The sequence below is a fragment of the Pan troglodytes genome, chromosome 7 (assembly GCF_028858775.2).
Source record: "Pan troglodytes isolate AG18354 chromosome 7, NHGRI_mPanTro3-v2.0_pri, whole genome shotgun sequence".
NCBI classification, from domain to species: domain Eukaryota; kingdom Metazoa; phylum Chordata; class Mammalia; order Primates; family Hominidae; genus Pan; species Pan troglodytes.
The window spans coordinates 70,188,092-70,211,236 of record NC_072405.2 but is presented as its reverse complement, the minus strand read 5'-3'; the positions used below and the strand labels follow the sequence as shown (position 1 = coordinate 70,211,236).

General features: G+C 38.2%; 1 protein-coding gene across 43 annotated transcripts in view; it reads left to right on the top strand.

The window, feature by feature from the left end:
• The window catches only part of ASPH (aspartate beta-hydroxylase), a 213,598-nt gene that overhangs the window by 93,244 nt on the left and 97,209 nt on the right, over positions 1-23,145 (top strand). For 30 of the 43 annotated variants that reach the window (XM_519784.8, XM_063817140.1, XM_054656776.2 and 27 more), the window contains one exon: positions 2,478-2,519. The exons of the other annotated variants lie outside the window; for them this stretch is intronic. In XM_519784.8, coding sequence (XP_519784.7) covers positions 2,478-2,519 — 42 coding nt within the window. The remainder of the gene's footprint in view (positions 1-2,477; positions 2,520-23,145) is intronic. 43 annotated transcript variants of the gene reach the window in all.

Below are 23,145 nucleotides of genomic sequence, written 5' to 3'. Positions count from 1 at the left end.
AGCATAGGTACAGAGAATAAAGCAAAGTATCACTTCATTATTATCTTTGCAAAGTGCTAGTGGGGTAAGCTGAATCTCACAGAAAGCTCCTTTACCTAAGCTAAATTTAAGCAATAAAACTTGTAGAGCCTAAAACGTATTCTCTGTGTATTTTCTTTTCTTTTCTTTTCTTTTTTTTGCTCAAGTTGCAGTAATTTATGTATAACAATATAAAACTAATGCAAAGTATTACTATTATCTCTGTGTATTTTCTCCATATCCAAAATGAGTCTCAGAACTCAGCTTCTTGATGTGAGGTGAAGGACAGAAGAGGACAAGAATGAGAATAAGAGAACTTTTGGCCTGGGGCCTGAAATGATCTGGTCCAGGCTTTAGGTCAGACTGCCAACCCCCTTTTAGATACAGCATGGGAAGTTGAAGAAAGATGGTGGCCCTTGTTTCTGGGCATATGTCCAACCACACTCACCCTCCACGTTCCTGGGAGGACGTGAGTCTAAAGGACATGAGGAGACCCGGCCAGGGCCCTCCCACATCGGGATCAGCACCTTCCACTTCTATATGGAATGTGACCAGTTCAAACCACTCCTCCTTCCTTATTTCCCTCCCAAGAGTGGGAAGATCTGTGGAGAGCCCTAAACTCCCCTTCATGACCAGTGCCCACCTGTTCTATCTAGTCCAGTTAGAAACTTGCATTTTACACTTGATTTTTCTAATCACATTAGCCTTATGCAATGACTGGGGTATGTGGAGGGTTGCAGTGTTCCTGCAGGTACTGCTGATCCCACTAGGAAGAGCTCCTTCAGGACTGGAATTTTTTATGCTTTTCTTCATTGCTGTATCTCCGATGACTACAAATGTGCCAGACATTAGTAGGTGCTCAGTTAATATTTGCTGAATGAATGGTATTGAATAGTCTAGTTCAGCTACCTAACTTTATAATAAGGAGGCTATAGTTAAAGAGATCGGAAATTCTAGAACATTCTACCAAGACCTACATGTCCTTAAAAAAAAAAAAAAAGTCCTGCATTATTCTTGCAGCACTGCGCAGGAGGTATGTGCTGTAAACCCTATAAAATCAACTCTTTGCAAAAGTCAAGACTGGCACTTCTCTTTGAAGAAAGGTACACAGTGGTTCAGTGGAAAAAAAGTATGCTTTGGAATTATGTAAACTGCTGGCCTTGATAGCTTTGGGGACTCTAATTTCTCAGCCATCTATTTTCTCCTATGCACAAAGAGGGAGGTAAGACCTTCTCCACAGGGTGTGAGAAGACAAGAGAATTCATAAATGATGTGCTTAGCACTTAGCCTGGCACACTAGATTTCAAAGTTAGTTCCCCTTTCTTCCTCTTATGTAGAGTCTCAAAGGAGCAAGAACACTTGACTTATAAAAATCCCTTCCCTGCATTAAAACCAGCCTCAGATTTACTTTTCATCTCCCAAATTGAAATGTTTTATATGAATGAATGTGGGAAACTCCAGACCAACAAATTGAGTGATCCGTGTCAATGTTCACTTGACCGCATCCCTGATCTCACCAACATCCTCTTGCAGCTTCTGTGGGAGAGGACAGAGTCTGGTTTTTTATCAATCTCCCAGACTCTGCCTTGTTCCCACTCCAACCTATGTGCATACGACCGTATTCCTAGAAATACACAAAGAACAGATAAGTTCCTACTAGGGCTGTAATCAAGTGATTACCTTGAAAATTAACTAGATCCTAATTTACCTTACACAGTAGTCCTGATGTGGAGTTACAGGTGCAGAAATGAGGTTAAAAACACATGGTCAGCTCATATGCTGTTGTTTTCCATGTGAGGGGTGGATGTTCTCTGGCTAGTCTAGGCTGTTGGTGGGTGTCACTGTCCTAGGTAATTCTATTTGTGGGAGAGACACTGACTGTGATTTACTTAGTGCATCTGACACAGGTGGGGTCTTGGGTTCATCTCTGGCTTCTCACCTGGGCTTCAGCACAAGCTCCCCCAATGGATCATCTGTGTATATGTGAAGTCCTTAGAGTAGCAGACTAATATTCCAAGCAGTGTGACATGCTGCATTCCTTTAAAGCACATGATGTCAATTGTTCAAGTAGTTTTCTGGTTTTAAGAGACAATAACAATATTGAACAAGCTTTAATGATGGCTTCTCCCCATCCACATGTCTTTGTACCTTAGAGACACTTGGAGTTGATGTACATCACCCACTCCAACTCTCTTATCTTATAGACAAGGAGTACTTAGCCTGGTGCCTAGTCAGTGCTTGGTGACTTTTAGTATAAGTAATTGAAATATGCCCAAATCTTGATCTTTTCTAATGAACTTCATGTGTAATGAATTCAGGATTTAGGAAAATTGAATTGTATGCTCAGATATATTTTTCTTTGATTATACTTATTGAATTCATTTAAATATTGTCCTATATTTTGAGATACTGAATGGTGACTTGCATAGTACTTACTATGTTTTGTCTTTAATTTTCAGAAACAAATAGAAAAATAGATGATCCAGAACAAAAAGCAAAAGGTGAGATTGTCAAATAAACAGCCTTTAAAATATACATGGGGAAAAGAATAGCATGATTTTATTTTCCATCCAAGAATAACATGATTTTATGTCACTAATTAAAAGAATTTGCTCCTGGGTTTGTTATTTCAATGATTTATCAAAGAACACTTATTAATATTTTACATAAACATTAAGAGCCAAAGCACAGAAAGAGATTGCCCAGCTTCTAATTCTAGTTTTGACATTTGCACTCTTGCGTCCTTGGGAAAAATACTTAACTTTTGTGCCTCAGTTTTCTCTTCTGTAACGTAGGAATAATAAGAGTACCACCTTCTGAAGGCTGTGTTTCCATGATAGTAATAAAATGAAAATATACGTAAAGTGCTTAAAGCAATAGCTAACATAGAAAGCACTTAGGATATATTAAATATCATTTATTGTTGATATGTCAACAACTGTACTAGGTATAGGAATCCAAAGATTCCTAGAACATGATATCTTTTTCAAGGAACTCTGAATTGTTGGAAAGATATACAAACAAAGTTACAGCTATGCAGAAAGAATTATTTCTGCCTGCCAAAAGTTTATTACAAAGTTTATTACAAAGAGTTAAAAAATTATATGGATGATCATAGAATAGTGGCTATTTTTAGTATCAGTTGAATGATATGATCTTTAATAATTGAATATTATTACAATTTCAGGAATGCTTTTAATTTAATTTGTAGTGATGAAAGCAGTATCTACATATGTATCTTGTACATAACGTGCATAAGATCTTACTTAGTGTGTAAATGATACTTGGTGAGCATGTGGAATTGCTGGCCTCTGGCTGTAATTTCACAGCCCACAAGTTGAGAAGTAGGCCTTTAATTCATGAAAACTTTTCTAACTAGTTGTTTTTAATTTTTGTCAAAGTAGTACAAGGATATAGTTTAAAAAGTTGAGGTTTATAATGAATAGCAGCAGTCCTCTTCCCTACTACTTCATATCCCCAAGTCTCACTCCTAACTTTCTTTTAGCTTGCTTGCTTGCTTGCTTGCTTTTCTTTCTTTCTTTCTTTCTTTCTTTCTTTCTTTCTTTCTTTCTTTCTTTCTTTCTTTCTTTCTTTCCTTCCTTCCTTTCTTTTTTTTTGAGATGGCGTCTCACTGTGTCACCCAGGCTTGAGTGCAGTGGCATGATCTCGGCTCACTGCAACCTCCTCCTCCCTGGTTCAAGCAATTCTCCTGCCTCAGCCTCCCGAGTAGCTGGGATTACAGACACATGCCACCACGCCAACTAATTTTTGTATTTTTTAAGTAGAGACAGGGTTTCACCATGTTGGCCAGGCTGGTCTCAAACTCCTGGCCTTGTTGTAATCCTCCCACCTCGGCCTCCCAAAGTGCTGAGGTTACAGGCATGAACCACCGTGCCTGGCCTTAGCTGTTTCTTTCTAGTACTTAGTTATGCATTTCTAAATAATTTGTATAATGCTGCAGTTTTCTCCTTAATATCAGAAACCGTTGGCTGACTCTGTTTTATAGATCAGTGAGATTAGCTCGATCATCATACTCTCACAAGCTCTCCGCTGCCTTACTCCCTGGATCTTCCGATATATTTAGGACATAACTATAAATAAGATAGCGATACCTGCTAATGAGAAAACACAAGGCAAGAAGGGGCAAATCAGCAGCTTTTGATAGAGTTGATCACTTCCTGTCCTTCAAACACTCCCTTCACATGGCTTGCTGGATACGACATTCTCTTGGTCTTTCTCCTGCTCTCTACTGTTTGCTTTTCTCAGGCTCTTTGGATGGATGTTTCTCATCTCCTTGACCATTAATCACCGGAGTGCCCCAGACTTAGTCCTCGGAGCATTTCCCCATATACACGCACTCTCTTAATGATCTCATCTAATCTCATGGCTTTAAATGCCTCTGTATGCCACAGATTGCCAAATTTACCCACAGCCTGGGTCTTTTGCCTGCACTCTAGACTGGTGTGTCCAGCTGTCTACATGGTGTCTGCCTGATAACTTCAATGTGTTGGATGTGTAATAATCACTTCAAACTTAACAAGTCTAAAACCGACTCCTGATCTTTCCCCCTCAAAACACACTTCATCCCCTTAAAATTTGTGTGCCAACTACATGCCAGGAATTGTTCTAGACAAGTGGTTGCGGGTGAGAGCAAGACAGACCAGGTTCCTGTTTCAGGGAGCTCACATCCCAGTAGGGAGACCAGCAGTACACACACAGACTGAAATTGTGGTAAGAGTTCTGAGGAAACAAAGCAGGAGAGCATGCCGTAGGCAGAAGGGGTGGTGAATTAGGGAAGAAGGTGTCCCAGGAGGTTAGGGAAACCTAAGCACGCTGAGCAGAGGAACAGTTTGTACAAAAGTCCTGAGACAGGAGAGAAGGGCCCAAGAAGCTGGAGCACCTGAACAAGCCTAGAGTGTATAAGATACAGTTAGAGAAAGTCAAAGACTAGACCACAGTGGGAGTCTGGACTTTTCTTCATGCTGTGGACACCGTACCCAGCCCATTCACATCTGTGTACCAAACAGAGCCCTTTCTCATTTACACATTGACTGGTTTGCTTCTGGGAGGTTCACTATAATGCATTCTTACAAAGAGAGGGACAGGGAGTCCAAATGGTGGGCATGGCTTGTTGCAGATAAACAGAAACACTTGCAAACCTGCCCCAAATCTGCTGCTCACAGGGCAGTTGCAATTGTGAGCTCCTCATATCTCTGCCTCTCATGCTCCAGACCTCCCATTCTAGTCTTAGCAGCCTGTACCTTCCCCTGCACTGTCGGGTATCCTCGGTGCACAGGTCTGACCTCCAGGGACTCTGATCCTAAAGGGGGTTTGCCAGGGAAGTGTAGAGGCTGGAACCTCTGGAACCTGCAAGGAAAATCATTGCAACGGCTTCTGTTGACTGGTTTGTCACTCTCCCCCCATTTAAAATTAGCACTTTAGATCAGTACCAACCAAAATATGTTTGTAACTAAAGTATTTTATTAAGGGGGAAATGCAGGAATAGACAGAATTAAAAGAAATAATGAATCAATGTTATCACAGATTTATTAAAAATCTATTGGAGCAAATTGTGAGCTGTGGAAATTCCATGTATTTTTTATTCAAATCGATTCATATGATACTGTTATCTGGTAAGGAAAAGGGAAAGGGAAACATTATGTAAACATTACATATCCAGAATATGTAGTAAAAAAATGGAATGGCCTTCACTCATCAGACTTCAGTTTCATAATAACAGAAACTGAAATTTTTTTAAGGCAAAATAGGCCCTCATTTGCAGACATCTGTTACTTGAGTCAAATCAGATTATTTTTATATTTTAGATAAAATTGCAATATCAGTTTCTCCCCACTGGATGTCATCTTTTCCCACATATTCCATAGCCCATGGTCACAAAATGTGTGAACTACAAAATAATCCAATACAAAAATGGCTTGTTAAATGTCAAATTCAAACAGTCATTCGTGTTCATCCATTTATTGAGTACATAGTGAGTACTTATGATGTCCAGGCTCTGTTTTAGGCACTGGGCCCAAAACAGTCAATAAAACAGTTGCAGCTCTCATTGTACTTGCTTTTTAGTGTGTATAGGGGAGAGAGTGGGGCTGGATATGTAGTTTTAAAAAATTAAAATATAACAGGCAGTGTGAAGTGTGAAAAGGAATACAAGACAGGAAAGGAAAACAGAATGAGCAGGAGGTGTTGCTGTGTAATAGGCCTCTTGGATGGTGATATTTAAGCAGAGATTTGAAGAGGCAAGGGCAGGAGTTGCACCGCTGTCTGGGAGAAGAGTTCCGAGACTTGGGGAGCATTCTCATAGTCCTCAGGGCATGTGTGCTTAGCATGTTTGAGACCTAACAAGGAGGCGATTGCTGGTAAAGAAGGTATGAGGGGAGAGTGCAGGAGTGCATGAGACCAGAGTGGTCAACGGTTCAAATCACATAGGCTTTCGAAGACAAAAGTAAGAACTTGTGTATTACCTCCAGTGAGATGGCCATTGGGAGATTCTGGGCAGAAGATGGATATGATTGCATTATGTTTTCAAAGGCTCATTCTGGCCATAGGGGTGCAAGACTGGAAGCAGGGAAACCAATTAGGAGACTATTACAGTGGTCCAGGCAAGACATGATGATGACCAGGATTATGATGTAGAGTAGAAGTGGTGAGTGCTGGTTAGATTCTACATGTATTTGGATATAAAGTTAGTAGGGTTTGATAATGGGTGGAATAATGGAGTGAGAGAGGTCAAATATGGATCTATGGCCAGGCACAGTGGCTAATGCCTATAATCTCAGCACTTTGGAAGGCCAAGGGGAGGATCACTTGAGGCCAAGAGTTTGAGACCAGCCTGGGCCACACAGTGAGATGCTGTCTCAACAAACAACAACAACAACAACAACAACAAAAACCCAACATGTAGCCAGGCATGGTAGCATGCGCCTGTAGTCCCAGCTACTCGGGAGTCTGAGGTAGGAGGATCGATGCTGCAGTGAACTATGATCATGCCACTGCACTCCAGTCTGGGCAACAGAGCAAGATCCTGACTCAAGGGAAAAGAATTCACTCTAACCTTTAAAAGCTGTACTTTGACAAATTCACTGAACACAAAAATGTGCAATATGTTCTTGATTTAGTATATTATCAAAGGTCAGTTATCAGTTGGGATTTGTGAGCCTTTAAAGAAATTTGAAGAGCAAAGGAAATGTGTTTTTGCTTGTGTGTATCTATGTGTGCACGTGGGTGGGTGGGTGTTAGATAAAACTGTATTTGTATTGTGAACTTTTCCTAAAATTTTTTATTTAGACTTATACTTAATATCTTATTAAATTATTCATTACAATTAAGAATATGTTTAAACAGTATTTACATGTCTTTAAAACACTTAGATTTCCTGGGTACTATTTGTATTTTTTTTAAAGTCATAATCAGTGCCCTAACAAAACACCAGATGGCGCTAGAAAACAAATCACATTTACACTAACAGAAATCACATCTGCAAAGCAACTTAAAGAAAGGTGGAGATGGCTGTATTACAGCCAGTAAATCAGCTTGGTGCAACTAGTACTCATATGGATAGTTCTTAGTTTTCTGTGATCATAAAGAAAATAGAACAGACGTAGCTAATAATCAAGTGTCGTTCAGTTTTCTTATTTAAAAAATCTTCAATGAAGTTTTCCTTGTGATTCTTATAACTGTATATGACATATTTGAACAAAGTTCTCTATTGCTTTGATGATAAAAAAATAAACTTCTTAGTGCAGCACATGACGCATCTCAGGATATAGCCCCTGCTTATGGCCTCCCTGTGTTCAAAATGCTCTTCCTAATCGCTCCACTTCCCTTTTATCACTCCCATTTCTTAAAACTGAGCTTAGATGTTCTGTCTTTCAGGAAGCCTTCTCTGACTGCACTCCCATCTCCTACCCCAGACCAGAAAGTGTGTTTCTCTTTTTGTTCCCAAGATGCCTTGTGCTTACAGATTTTTTATTAGCACATATTTTGAATTTTCCTTTTAATTTCTAGACAAAAAGCTTATTAAGAGTAGGAACCGTGACCAACCCTTATCCCCTTATATTAATCAGAGTTTACAGAGTTCTCCAGAGAAACAAAACCAACAGGATGGTGTATGTGTATAGATATAGAAACAGATAGAAATAGAGATTTATTTTAAGGAATTGGCTTACGTGATTGTAGAGGCTGGCCAGTCCAAAATCCGCAGAGAAGAGTTAATGTTGCAGCTTGAGTCTGGAGACAGAATTACTTTTCCTTGGAAGGAGATAAGACTTTTTCTTAAGGCCTTCATCTGATTGGATCAGGCCTACTCATATTATGGAGAGTAATCTGCTTTACTCAAAGTCTACTGATTTAAATGTTAATCTCACCAAAAATACCTTCTCAGCAACATCCAGACATGTTCAACCAAATATCTGGGTACCATGGCTTAGCCAAGTAGACAAATATAATTAACCATCACACTATTCTAGTGGTGCTTAACCATAGATAGTGGGTGCTGAATAAATAGTTGTAGTATGAAAAAAATGTGACTAACCCCCTTCCCTTTCATTCTTGCCCCTTCATCTGATAGTGATATTATGAGATGCATATAGCCTGAATGGTGGGCAGGAAGAATTATAAACAGAAAAGTCAAACTATGAATTAACTTTAAGTGTCTACAAATATACTTGCTACATTTCAAGTTATTTTCAGATGGGTTCTTGTTTAAGCCTTACCCATCAATCTTATGAGTTAAGCATTTTTCACCTACCATTTCTTCATTTTTAAAATCTTCTTTCTCACTCCCCTACTTCTGTGCCTATAATTAAATGTATATTGGACTGCTTGAAAATGTCCCACAGGTCTATGAAACTTTGTTTATTTTTAGTCTGGGCATGATGGCTCATGCCTGTTATTCCAGCAATTTGGGAGGCCGAGGTGGGTGGATTACCTGAGGTCAGGAGTTCAAGACCAGCCTGGCCAACATGGTGAAACCCCTTCTCTACTAAAAATACAAAAATTAGCCAGGTGGTGGTGTGTGCCTGTAATCCCAGCTACTTGGGAGGCTGAGGTGGGAGGATCACTTGAGCTCCAAAGGCAGAGGTTGCCATGAGCTGAAATCACACCACTGCCCTCAAGCCTGGGTAACAGAGCAAGACTTTGGCTCAAAAAAAAAAAAAAAAAAAATCTTTGTTCATTTCTTAATCATTTTTTCCCATTGGATTGCATACTTTCTAGTATTCTATCTTCAAGTCCAGTGATTCTTTCTTCTGCCATTTCAAATCTGTGTTGAGCTCATCTAGTAAAGTTTTCATTTTAGCTACTGTTCTTTCCAACTCTAGATCTCGAACTGCTTCTTTTTTGTAGTTTCCATTTCACTATTAAGATTCCATGTCTGTTTACTCATTAATACTATGTTTTTCTTTAATTCTTTGTACTTATTTATGATCAACAATTTGAAGTATTTTTCTAATAAACCCAATATTTGGGCACAATGGCAGGCAGCTGCAGTTGGCTCCTTTTTTTTTTTTTCCTGAGACTGGGTCAGGTGATTCCTATTTTTTTTGCATATCTAGTAGTTTTTGGTTGAAAACTGGATTGTGTATATAATTTGTTATATCAACTTTGGAATTTGTTTTGGTCTTTCTGAGGACTGTTGGTGTGTGGTAGACAGTTAACTTGGCTGGACTCAAATAGAAAAATCTGACTCTCCAACAGTGTAAAGCAGCTAATATCTCTGCTCAGGATTTTTGGCTTTTAATTGCTGTGTTTAAAGTCTGGTCAGAAAGGGTGGCAGTGTCTTGTGCCTTCAGAGTTTACTTGTTTGCCAAAGATTTGAGTAGAATTCATACTCAGATTTTGAGACTTGCTTCTGGAATTTCCCCTTGCTTCTGGGATTCACTATCTAAATATCAGTTGCCTGGCCAACCCCAAGTTCTGCCCTCTTACACCTCAAGCCAGTAGAACTTTTATCTCCTCTATTGGGAAATGCACTCAAGCAAAACATAACGACTTGTACTTTCATCAGAAGCTGCTCTTTCCGGAGGTAGATTTTTATAGTAGTCAGCCTCGAAGGCAGCCTCCAGTGATTCTTGCCTCCTGGCATTCATGCCTCTGTGTAGTTCTCTGTCTATTGAATAAAGCTGACCTGTGTGGCCGAAAGAATATTGCAGAAATGACAGAGTGTGACTTCCAAGGCTAACTCATAAAAGATGTTGCAGTTTTTACCATAATCCCTTTTAATCGCTCACTCTGGAGGAAACGAGCTCCTGCATTATGAGAGTATACAAGAAGCTGTGTCCATATAGCAAAAAACTTGTGAAATACAATAAATGTTTATGGCTGTTGCAAGGTGCTGAAGTTGGGGATGATTTGTTTTTGAAGTCATTATAGCTAACCCATTGCCCTCAAATTTCTGCTAGCTTTTTCACCAGGCTCCCTGGGGCTACCCATGAAGGTGGCAACTAAGTCAGCCAGGGATGCTTTGGCTTGTGAGCTTGGGAAGTATGAAGTGTGGTCCTTTCCTTTAAAAATTTATTCATTCATCTTATTGAGATGAGAACTGTAGTGCCTGGCTGCAAAGACACCTGTCATGAAGTTGCAATCATTCAGTCTCTGAGGGTCCATTCCATTGATGCACATGGGCTTGATCAAGCCATCACCGCCTTGAACTTAATTACTGCATGGTTAGCCTAGTTAGATCTGTCTTTGTCTTTTTGCTGCCCACTGGAGTTGCTTTAGCCTTGTCTTTAGCAGTCCTGAAACACTAGGTATTCCTCATTGACAACAGCCTGCCTAGATGTTGCAGCACAGGCTGGTGGTTCAGTTCCAGCTAACCACTATGCCTAGTAATTTTTCCATGTTGTTGAAGAGCAATGTAGCAATAGCATAATAAACCAACTCAAGGAAAAGCTTTGAAAAAACAGTCTCCCGTCCACCCTTGCAGCTGTGAAAAGAGATTATGAGATAACTGCTCTTAAAGATTTATTATAGTCATTACATTCAACAGCTACAGTAGTTTTAGTGGTTCCTAAAATACACCAGCAGTTATTGTCTGATTACTTCCACAGATAAGTTAATTATACAAGATTTCTGACTCTCATACAAGTCTGATTTAGAGAGAAGTTTAATTATGGCAATTTTAGTGATTGAAATAAGCTCAGCATATATCATCAGTCTTAGCAAGTATAGTAGAGGTTTTTAGCTGTGTTGAAATACACATTCTCTTTGTTTTTATTTTTCATTTCATGATTTCTAACCATAGTGTAGTACATGTGATAATTTAGGACACCTGTTTTCACCAGAGTGCATCTTCAGTCAAACACACCACAGGACAACAATAGCAAATTCTTCATTATCATTAAAATCCCATTCTAATGCTGCCCATGGAGCACTCCACATTTTACAAAGCTAATTTGTGTAATGACTGTGACAATGTGAGCAGGAAAGTAAAATACTTTTCTTAAGGAAAAAAAAATCAGGTATTGGTATGTTTTAAAATGACTGTTAAGATTGTAATTTTTTTAATGATGGAAGATGTGACACTCCTTCAAATCAGGCAATGCACTTCATTGTTTATGAACACATTGTCTATTTCTATACTGAGGCAAATTAAAGATTAACTTTAACCACATATGCCTAAATTAACTTAAAATTAAGCTTTCAAAAAATGTGCCATAAAAAGACAGTGCTGTGAGTAGTTGAATATATTCATTTATTTAAACAAGACTTCAAATTGGTGAGTACATTAGTTTGAAAAATGCTTTACTGAAAATTACCTTAGTCTGAGCCCTGCAGACCTCTTCCCCATAGCACTTTTCATTCTTCTAATATAATGGTAGGTCCAGTGGCATTTGGAGCAGTAGTTCCTGCCATATTTTTATATTTTTCACTTAAAAATCAAATATATATTGACAATAGGAAAATATTAGTAATGGTGAAAATAAATCAAATTCTGTTTTAATTTGAGTGATTTTATTACATCCTGCCTGGGAAGCCAGTCTACCGCCTTTCCTTAACACTATGAATGTCAGTCATGCCTTTCCTCTTTGCTGCAATGTTCTTTCTTCTTCCTCTTCATCCATTGGGATCCACCCCACAGTCCTTTGCTGCTACCATGCCCGGTCAGCAGTGACAGAGATGTGGGTGAGCGTGGAATGAAGATTAGGCATCTCCTACAGGCAGTGTCTGGAGGCCACGCAGGAGGCAGCAGGCAAATCTATCTCAGAAATACGGAGAAACCCAGCCTCATAGGGATTCTGGAACAGACCACAAGTAAAGCTGCCAGCAGAGGATGTTTGCTAACAGAAAGCAGGATTTCCACGTGGAGGGGTAGCATTGGATCCTCAAAGTACTGGAATAGCACAGAAAGCCCCGTCACTAGCCCTGCCACGTCGTTAGAAGCTGGTCCAGGATGAAGGTAGCAGGGCATGAGCTCAGTGCCAGGAGAGCAGCCGCGCTCGTGGTGTATCACCTGCCATAATGCTTTTATCTAACTTCCCCTTTCCTCCTCGCCCTCCGTCTAGAGCACCTGAAGCTAATGTATGGATAATTAACTGCTATTGAAACCAGTGATGCACCCAAACAAAACTAGGTTCTCCTTAGGCACCACTGTATACTGTAGCATTTCCCACCCCTACCTGCCTGCTAGTCTAACCCAGCTCTGTGTCACTGCTGGCCAGGCACAGTGAGAGCAAAGGACTGCAGGATGGATCCCAGTGGATGAAGAGGAAGAAGAAAGTGCGGTAGAATCACATGGGGGAGAGTTCAGACAGTGCCCTGGGTCCCACCCTCAACTATTCTGATTTCATCACTCTAGGTGCAATAATTCTCATGTGTAGTCATGGTTGAGAAGTGTTAGTTAAGATACGCTGCTGACCTAGTCAGTCTGGTCTGTGTATCAGGCCCATCTTAACTAAAAATTTTTATTGGTATCACCTGATTCAGAAATCATTTTTTGACAATATTTGAATCCGATTTGAAGGGGTTTTTTAATAAAATATAAAGCCAACAAAAGGATCGTTTGAGAAAAGCTGAACCTGTAGTATGAAAAAAAATTTTAAGTTTATTAAACAGCTATTTTAAAGATAACCATATGAGCCACAAATGGTAAGCAAACCTAGCTGTACTGAGGAGCTGAGGAAACCTTGCAGTGCTTCCTTCTCATGGTGTGGACAGAATACTGAGCTGGGTAGTCGAGGCAGCTGTTACTGCCTGAATCTTGGCGGAGACCCTTTTCATCTCATGACCCATGTTCTATCTCATCGGCAGACTCTCACCTCACTCAGCTCCATTCCTTTAGCAAACCGTGCAAATTTTAATCAGGACTAAAAGACTAATTTTAACAAATTCTCAGTTGCCCTCTATACGTGCTCAAACTTCAGATATGAAAGAACAAGATTTTTATCAATGGTATTTTCAAAGGTCTAGCTTTTTCTGATGCCGTCAGTTACTACTGCATTGATGCCAGCAAGTGCTAGAAGAAAGGTGAGCCTTTCCCAGTGCTGCAAATGTGTTGCCTGGGAAAGACAGCAACTGCCTGTGGCCTAGGACTGGAGAGACCCACTTGACCACTGTCTCAAGTCCCCCATCCTCCTTCCTGCTCCTGCTGTCCTCATTCTCCACCCTGATTTCAGCAGCTGAGGGTAGACACTATCCTCTTTGAGATTTTTGCTGCTTAACTATTTGAGGCAACTAATTAAATCCTCATCATGTATGTGGGGACATGTCATTTACTGAACAAATATTGCTGTATAGGATGACGATGTTTGAGGAAAAACATAACCCTAATAATAAATGGCAGATGCATTCCACTTCATTTGTTCACTTTCTGCAAAGGGACTTAGCTGTGCTTTGTACTCAGAAGGTACTCAGCATTTCCTGGGTCATTGCCATAGACCAATTCATGGGTCTCTCATGCCAGAAAGAATGTTGTTTTTTTTTTCCTTTAACTCTTATTATTAAAGTAATAAGAAAACATTACTGAGGGCATAACAGTACTTCTTTCATGGTTCCCCTCCTAAATTATTTACTACTAGATATGTTAACCACTTAAGGTGAATATATAGCACTTTATGTTGCGAATTCTAAACTCATTTCAAATTATAAATACATTTGTTGAGTTGGTCATGGTAGAATAAGAGAACACTGATTTTTGCCTTTGAGTTCATTTTTAAAAGTCAGCGTGTATGGATGAACGGAGTAGGAGAAAGAATTATATATATTCCGACACACTTTCATTTACAGAGGACTCATTTGTGTCTGGTGAGAGCCAGGCGGCTTGCACCATGTCCTGGGACTTCAGCCATCCTTTGACGTGTTGACCCTTCTTAAAGAATGGAAGGGGGAACTGAATAAAGAAGATAACAGCTTCTAGCTAAGAGGGATGATGCATTAGTTTGCCAAATATATAGGCTCCTTTTGTGTGCTATGCTCTGTGGAGCACTCTGAAAGCAAAGCAAGTAACTACAACGTAAAGAGGTAGAGACTATGAACAAAATGCTGTGGGAACACCAAGGAGGAAATGACACACTGCTGGCAGGAGATGGAAAGCAACTGGAGTCTTCATGGAGCGATGACATTTGAGCTGGTCCTCAAGTAGTGGGTGAGGATTACATCCATGCAAGAGCCCTGTGAACCCAGATACTGAAGTATGTCTAATGACAAGGATGATAAGTTGATATGGAAAAAAATATCACAGGTGTTTCTGCTCACAGCAAGCCCAGCAGTACTCCAAGAGCAGTACTTAACTTGGGTGTCATGGGCCATGCTCTCTATACAGAAGATTACATTAGAGTCTTGTCTTAAAAACCCTTGATACCACAACTTTTTGGGAAAATTATCATAATTCATTTTTTTCTAATATCCAATGACTTTTACTCTTTTGCTACTTTGATTCATCAGTACATTGATGATCCTTCTCCTCTTTGTCCCATTCCTGCTTCATGATAATTTAATGAAATTAAAGTAATGGATTTAATTAGCACCTACATCTATGATTATATGTATATATTATTTATCTGAAGCCTTTGGGGTGGGCCAGCTACCACAATTAAAATATCAACTTGATTCAAGTTGTGTGAAGCACACTTTAAACTTGAAATAAAAGTGAATAAAATCTATTTATACAGTGTGATGCCTTTAATTGATACCCTTTACATAAAAGCCAAGGCTTGATAAAGTTGTGTTTCAGGTAATAACCTTGATTTTTATGCTTCGTTGAAATTTGGCTCCTCTCCCCCAAGGATCACTGACTTCCTTGTGCATTTATATCATCATATTAGTGATGTTATTACTAATGTCATTCAGCTAGTCATAGGGTGGAAGTAGCATTAATTGCAAATTATAGCTTCAACATAAAACCAATGAACTTGGGTGAGCATTTAATTTCTGGGCCTTGTCACTTTGATTCATACCGCGTCTTTGCTTTTTAACTGCTGCTGTGAGCATACATGTGCATTCTCTGCAGTATATTTTTTCATGGCACTTCCAGACAGTCCTAAGAGTCAAGCAGTATAGGACCCAGCAGGGTATGTGTTGTTGCGCCATTAATTGCATACCTCTGTGCCTTCTGAGGAAGGAGGCCAGAGGCAGATTGTCTTTCACCCCCTGAGAAGTATGATAATAGCTTGACAGTGCTCTTACTGGAGTATTTCTCTGTGATTATTAAATACAAATGAAGAGACTTGTTAGAAAGAGAGAAAAATGAGGAATATTTTAAAATTGCCTTTTAGATTAATAGTATCAAACACACTTAGTGCATTGGTACTAGCGTCATGGAAATACACAAGAGGTTTCCATTCTTGGTCAGTCTGAGTTTGGGGTTTGATCTGGTGCGTTTTTAGATTAAAGTGTGTGGCTGAATGTGACATTGGAGGTCAAGGCTCTTATGAGCCCTGTTCTTTTGTCTGCTTCAGCTATTGAGTAGCTATTATTGTCATTTTATCAGTGAGCATTTTCCTTATAGGCATATGAATTCCTCTTACTAGTGTGAAATCACTTATTTAATTCTAGAAAATTCTTGCAGTACAGTAGAAAGGGTTCTTGACTAGGAGTTTTAATCAGCTTTACCAATTCTTATTTGCAATTTCGTCTTGAACAAGTCTCCTGGCCTCTCTGAGCTTTTTATCCCATGTGTAAAACATGGAGATAATTCTACCTGCACTCCTGCATTTTTCGTGCAGGTCAGATGGCCATTTGGCTTTGTCGCTGGTGTCATGCTATACAGATATGAGCAACTATTATCATTACTTTCCCTCCAGTGATTACTTTGTATAAAATGCATGTTATCCCCAAGTCCAAATGCAATAGAAGAGTAATCTGATATTGCTTGTGTATGTTCCTTTTCTAAGAGGCTCTTAATGACTGTGATAAACTTTATCCACATGACATTCCAATGTCTTTAAGTGCAAGAGAAGGGTGGTTATTCTTCAGGGATGTTTTTCTAGGAAGTGTTTATATGTGAAAATGAACATCTACAAGTTGAATAAGGTATGAGAATATTGGAAAGCTATTTGAGGAATGCTTGTAGTGGCATCTCATTAAAGCATAAGTTATGCTTTCCTTCTACCTTGGGTGTTACAGCTTTATTAACACTGAGTTTGAAAACAGCTAACAAAAAAAGCTAAATGCTTAAGGGATTTATTATAAAATTCAATAGTGCCATTAATTTCCATGTATGCTTTAAATTGCTGGGAAAAAATAATGTATTCAGCAAAGAAGCAAGTTCCTGCTTCCTCCCCTGAGTCTGCCTGATTGTGCAATTGGTCTCTCATTCTTTAATTAAACTTGTCCAAAGATAGGATCTGCTAAAGTGTTTACTGTATAAATAGTTTTCATTCCCAGTGTGCAAGTTTAAAACCATGTAAAAAGTTTGCCATCTGTTGACAACCAAAACATGTGGTGTGCTGTTGCATAAAAATAAACTGCACATTATTCATAAAAGGGATCACAACATGTATCACATCTTTGGGGCTGACAATAATCTGTGATGTTTTGGAATGTCACCTCCTTCTAAGTGACAGTATGCTCAGTAGTGCATTATGTTAAAAAACATGATCATCTATAAATGTAATAAAAATAATTCATGTATTGTTATTCAAGTGAAATTGATTTATCTGAATGTCAGTGTTACTGATAAGAAATTACAATTTTTAATTTTTTCTTTGATATTTTCAAATCTAAATTTTCCTGAGTTTTATTTTCAAGTCTTTTTTTCCTCCCTAAAATTTAACCATTTAATTTAGCCAGGAATTTAACCATTTCTCTCTTTCTGTACTACCATTGCCTCGGCCCTGTGACATCTCAGGCTTGTATATCACATCCAGGGAGTCTTCTTGCCTCTAGTTTTTGCCTTTCTGCATATATGTACCTACCACAACAGAAAGTTCTTGAAAGACAGGATTCATACGCTCACTCATTGAAGCCATCAGAAATACCACATTGTCTGTGGAGCAAAGTCAAAATTCCTCAGAATTTTGTTCAAGGCACCCCATAATCTGGCTGTAAGCCACCTGTTTAGCCTTGGCCCTAACTATCCATGTCCCTGTACTTTATAGAATTCCACAAGATTTTTCACAAATCCCTGAACATACCTTTTTCACATTTATACGTACATACTTTCTCATTTCTTTGAAATATTTTTCGCTGTCTACCTCATTCCAAATTAGATCTGTGCCTCAAGAGTCAGTTCTAATGTTCTGTCATTCCTTAATTCTTTCCTTGTTTTTCCAATTAGTGGTAATCCTTTGCTTCTTTCTGTTCCCAGAGCATTTTGTAATTCTTACTTTGCATGATCATTTTCAGTCTTTTATTCTGGTCATTAATTTACTTCCCCCCTACCACTTTCTAATGTGTGAAGTACTTGGGGATAGGGATTGTCTTGTTTATCTTTGTGTCCCCACACTAGTTAGCATAATACCTGTGAGGCACTCAATAAATACGTGTCAAAATGGTTTGAAAATGGTCACACATCGTGTTCTGGAGAATCCAATAAGCAAACTAATGCAATGGAAAAATTTAGACAAACAGGTCAGAGCAGATTGTCATATTCCACATAGGATTTTTTTTTTCTATGTAGCAGTAGTTATGGATGTCCTAAAATGATTTTGGCCCTTTCCTATTCAGTATTTCTTAATGGACAAGAGTGGACATTAATAGACATTAATATCTCACAAGATTCTGCAGGAAGTTCTGATTTGTTTCACACAAAACCAATTGCTGTCTTTGGACCTTGTTTAGGTCCCATTTCAAATTAACAAAATCTATAAATTTTTAAGACAATCAGGGAAATGTAAACACTGATTATTCAGTGAAAGTATCCAACTATGATATTCAGAAATTATTGTGAATTTCTTTTCTCTTTTTTTTTTTTTTTTTTTTTTTTTTTTGAGACAACTCTGTCACCCAGGCTGGAGTGCAGTGGTGTGATCTCGGCTCACTGCAATCTCCACCTCCCAGGCTCAAGCGATTCTCCTGCCTCAGCCTCCCAAGCAGCTGGCATTATAGGCACTGACCATCATACCTGGCTAATTTTTGCATTTTTACTAGAAATGGGGTTTCACCATGTTGGCTAGACTGGTCTCGAACTCCTGACCCCAAGTGATCTGCCCGCCTTTGCCTCCCAAAGTGCTGGGATTACAGGCATGAGCCACCGCGCCCAGCTGTGAATTTCTTTTTAGATATGGTAACAGTATTGTGGTTATGTTTTTATATGTTTATTATAACAACTTCGCTGAGGTATAGTTAATATACAATAGACTTCACCTAAAGCATACAGTTTGATAAGTTTTGACATGTACGAAACTGTAAAACCCTCACCACAATCAAGATAATGACCATATCCAGTGATCCCAAGTTTCCTGGTGCTGCTCTGTGACTTCTCCCGGATGTTCTTCCTCTGTGCCCCTCCCCAACCCCAGGCAAGCCACTGATCTGCTTAAGGTCCCTACTCATTAGTTTACATTTCCCAGATTCAGTGGCTGGAACCTCCAGTAAAATGCCAAGAAGTTATGCATGGACATCTTTGTCTTTTTCTTGATCTTGGGGGCAGGAGAGGGTAGAATTCAGTCTGTTACCGTTTAGTATTGTTAGCTTTAGATTTTTCATAGATGCTTATTCTCAGATTGAGAAAGTTTCCTATGTCTACACTGCTTAAAGTTTTTTTTCAGGAATTGGTTTTAGATTTAATCAAAGGCTGTTTTATTGTCTAATGAAATGATCATTTTTTTTTCATTTTTGTGTATAATATAAATTGCACTGATTGATTCTAGATGTTAAAACAACTATACATTAATACATTTCTGAGATAAAACTCATGATGCATTATTCCTTATATATCTTGTTGGATTTGATTTGCTAACATTTTGATAAGAAGTTTTTTACATCTGTGTTCATGAGGGATACCAGTTAGTAGTTTTCTTTTCATATAGTATCTTTTTCTGATTTTGGTTTCATAATAATGCAGACCCCACAGAAGGAGTTGGGAAACAACCCCTTCTCTTTAAGAATTTATGTATTATTTCTTTGTTACATATTTGGTAGAATTCACTAGTGAAGATGACTGGGCCTAGTATTTTGTGTTTGGAAAGTTTTTAACCATAAGCTTTATTTATTTGACTGATACAAGATATTCAGGTTATTTGTTTATTCTTGAGTAACCTTGGGTAGTTTGTGTCTTTCAAGAATTGTGTTCATCTAATTTGTTGAGTTAATTGACATAACATTGTTTATAATATTTATTGTTTAATAATTATAGAATCTGTAATGATATCACCTGACTCATTCGTGATGTTGGCTATTTATGTTTATTTGTGTCTTCTCTCTCTTTTTCTTGATCGGTCTGGTGGAGTATCAATTTTAGTTAACTTCTCTCAAAATCAGCTTTATTTTTATTATCTTCCTCTGGTATTTTCTTGCTTTCTAAGTTATCAATATGTACCTTGATCTTTATTATTTCCTTTCTTCCACTTATTTTAGGTTTAATTTGCTGTTCCTTTTTGAGGTTTTTTTTTTTTTTCTCTCTCTCTCTTTTTTTGAGATGGAGTCTCACTCTGTCACCCAGGCTGGAGTGCACTGGCACAATCTTGGCTCACTGCAACCTCCGCCTCCTGGGTTCAAGCAGTTCTCTGCTTCAGCCTCCTGAGTAGCTGGGATTACAGGCACCCGCCACCACGCCTGGCTAATTTTTGTATTTTTAGTAAAGACGAGGTTTCACCATGTTGGCCAGGCTGGTCTTGAACTCCTGACCTCGTGATCCACCTGCCTCAGCCTCCCACTTACAAAGGTGTGTATTTTACTATTGTTGCAGGGAGCCTAGAAATGTCATTTAGGTCAAGTTGCTTCATACCACTGTTCAAATCTTCTATATCCTTGCTGATGTTCTCTCTGCTTGTCCTATTAATTACTGACGGAGGGCTACCAAAGCCTCTGATGGAATTGTGGATTTTTCTATTCTCTTTAAAGTTCTGTCAGGTTTTGTTTCATGGATTTTAAAGTTCTGTAACTAGGGGAATAAACAGTTAGATTATTATGTTCTCTTAATGAATTGATTTCTTTATCATTATGAAATAATCCCCTTTATCATTGAGAATATTCTTTGGTCTGAAATCTGCTTTGATATTCACACAGGCAGACACTTCAGCTCTTTTTTATTGTCCTTTTTATTAGAATGATATGCCATTTTCTACTCATTTGCTTTTAACATATTTGTCTTTATATTTGAAGTGTATTTATTGAGTTACCACGTAGCTGGCTCTTACTTTTTTATCCAAGCTGAAATTGTTTGGCATTTAATTGGGAGTATTTATATTTAATGTGATTATTGCTATGATTAGATTTAGATCTATCATCTTGCTGTATGTTTTCTATTTTTCATATTTCTTCTTTGTTCCAATTTTCCTCTTTTACCTTCTTGGCTAAATTTATTCTTAGGTTTTTTTTGTAGCTATTATAAACAGGATTACTTTCTTGATTTCTTTTCAGCTTGTTTGCTATGGTGTATAGAAATGCTACTGATTTTTGCATATTGATTTTGTATCCTGTAACTTTACTGAATTTGTTTATCAAGTCTAAAAGTTTCCTGGTAGAGTCTTTAGATTTTTTTCTATGTAAGATCATGTTTTCTGCAAACAGGACAATTTGACTTCCTCTTTTCCAATTTGGGAAAATTGGACTTTTATTTCTTTTTCTTGCCCTTTTGCTCTGGCTTGGACCTCCAATACTATTTCTCATTTCAGTTCTTAGAGGAAAGGCTTTCTGCTTTTCCCCACTCACTGTGATGTTAGCTGTGGGTTTGTCATACATGGCCTTTATTATGTTGAGGTATGTTCCTTCTATGCCTAATTTGTTCAGAAGTGCGTTGTATTTTATCAAATGCCTTTTCTGCAACTATTGAGATGATCATATGGTTTTTGTCCTATCGATGTATTTTTTTTTATTTTCATATGTTGAACCATCCTTGCATCCATGGGATAAATCACACTTGATCATGGTCTGTTATTTTTTAGATGTGTTGTTGGATTCACTTTGCTAATATTTTATTAGGGATTTTCATATCAGGAATATCAGCGTGTATTTTTTTGTTGTTCTTGTTGTCGTTGTTGTGTCCTGTTTGGCTTTAGTATCAGGGCAATGCTGTCCTGGTAGAATGAGCTAGGAAGAATTCCCTTCTCTTCAATTTTTTGGAATAGTTTGAGAATTGGTGTTAGTTCTTTAAAAGTTTGGTGAAATTCAACAGTAATGCTATGTGGTCCTAGGCTTTTCTTTGTTGGGAGATTTCTGATTCAGTCTCATTACTTGTTATTGATCTGTTCAGGGTTTCTGTTTCTTCCTAGTTCAATCTTGGTGGTTGTATGTGTTTAGGAATTTATCCATTTCCTCTAGGGTTTTCAATTTGTTAGTGTATGATTGTTCATAATAGTCTCTGATGATCCTTCGTAGTTCTGTGGCATCAGTTAAAATGTCTCATTTTTATTTCTGATTTTATTTATTTGGGTCTTCTCTTCTTTTTTTTCTTAGTCATTCTAGCTAGTATTTTATCAATTTTGTTTTTCTTTTCTTTTTTTTTTTGACTTTTTAAATATACTTTAAGTTCTAGGGTACATGTGCACAACGTGCAGGTTTGTTACATATGCATACATGTGCCGTGTTGCTGTGCTGCACCCATTAACTCGTCATTTACATTAGGTATATCTCCTAATGCTATCCCTCCTCACTCCCCCGACCCCACAACAGGCCCCGGTGTGTGATGTTCCCCTTCCTGTGTCCAAGTGTTCTCATTGTTCAATTCCCATCTATGAATGAGAACATGTGGTGTTTGGTTTTTTGTCCTTGAAAAACCAACTTTTCATTTCATTGAACTTTTGTAATTTTTTTTTAGTCCCTATTTTGTTTAGTTTCTCTCTGATCTTTATTGTTTGTTTCTTTCTACTAGTTTTAGGTTTGGCTTTTTCTTGATTTTCTAGTTCTTTGAGGCATGTCATTAGGTTGTTTATTTGAAATCTTTCTACATTTTTGTTGTAGGTGTTTAGTGCTTATAAACTTCCTTCTTAGCACTACTGTATCTCATGGGTTTTGGTATGTCGTGTTTCTATTTTGTTTGCTTCAAGTAGTTTTTTAAAAATTTCCTTCTTAATTTTTTCATTGACTCACTGGCCATTCAGGAGCATGTTGTTTAATTTTCATGTATTTGTAAAATTTCCGAAGTTTCTCTCCTTACTGCATTTTTAGTTTTATTTCATTGTGTTCTGGAAGATACCTGATATGATTTCAATTTTTTAAAATTTGTCAAGACATGTTCTGTGGCCTAACATATGGTCTACCTGGAGAATGTTCCATGTGCTGACAAGAAGAGTGTGTACTCCGTAGCTGTTGGATATGATGCTCTGTAAATGTCTGTTAAGTCCATTTGGTCTAAAAGTGCAGTTTAAATTCAGTGTTTATTTTGTTGGTTTTCTGTCTAGCCGATCTGTCCAATACTCAGAGTGGGGTGTTGAACTTGCCAACTATTATTGTATTAGAGTCTGTCTCTTCCTTTAGAGATAATAATATTTGCTTTATATATCTGGATGCATATATATGTGGAATTATGTCCTCTTGAAGAATTGATCCCTTTATCATTATATAATGACCTTC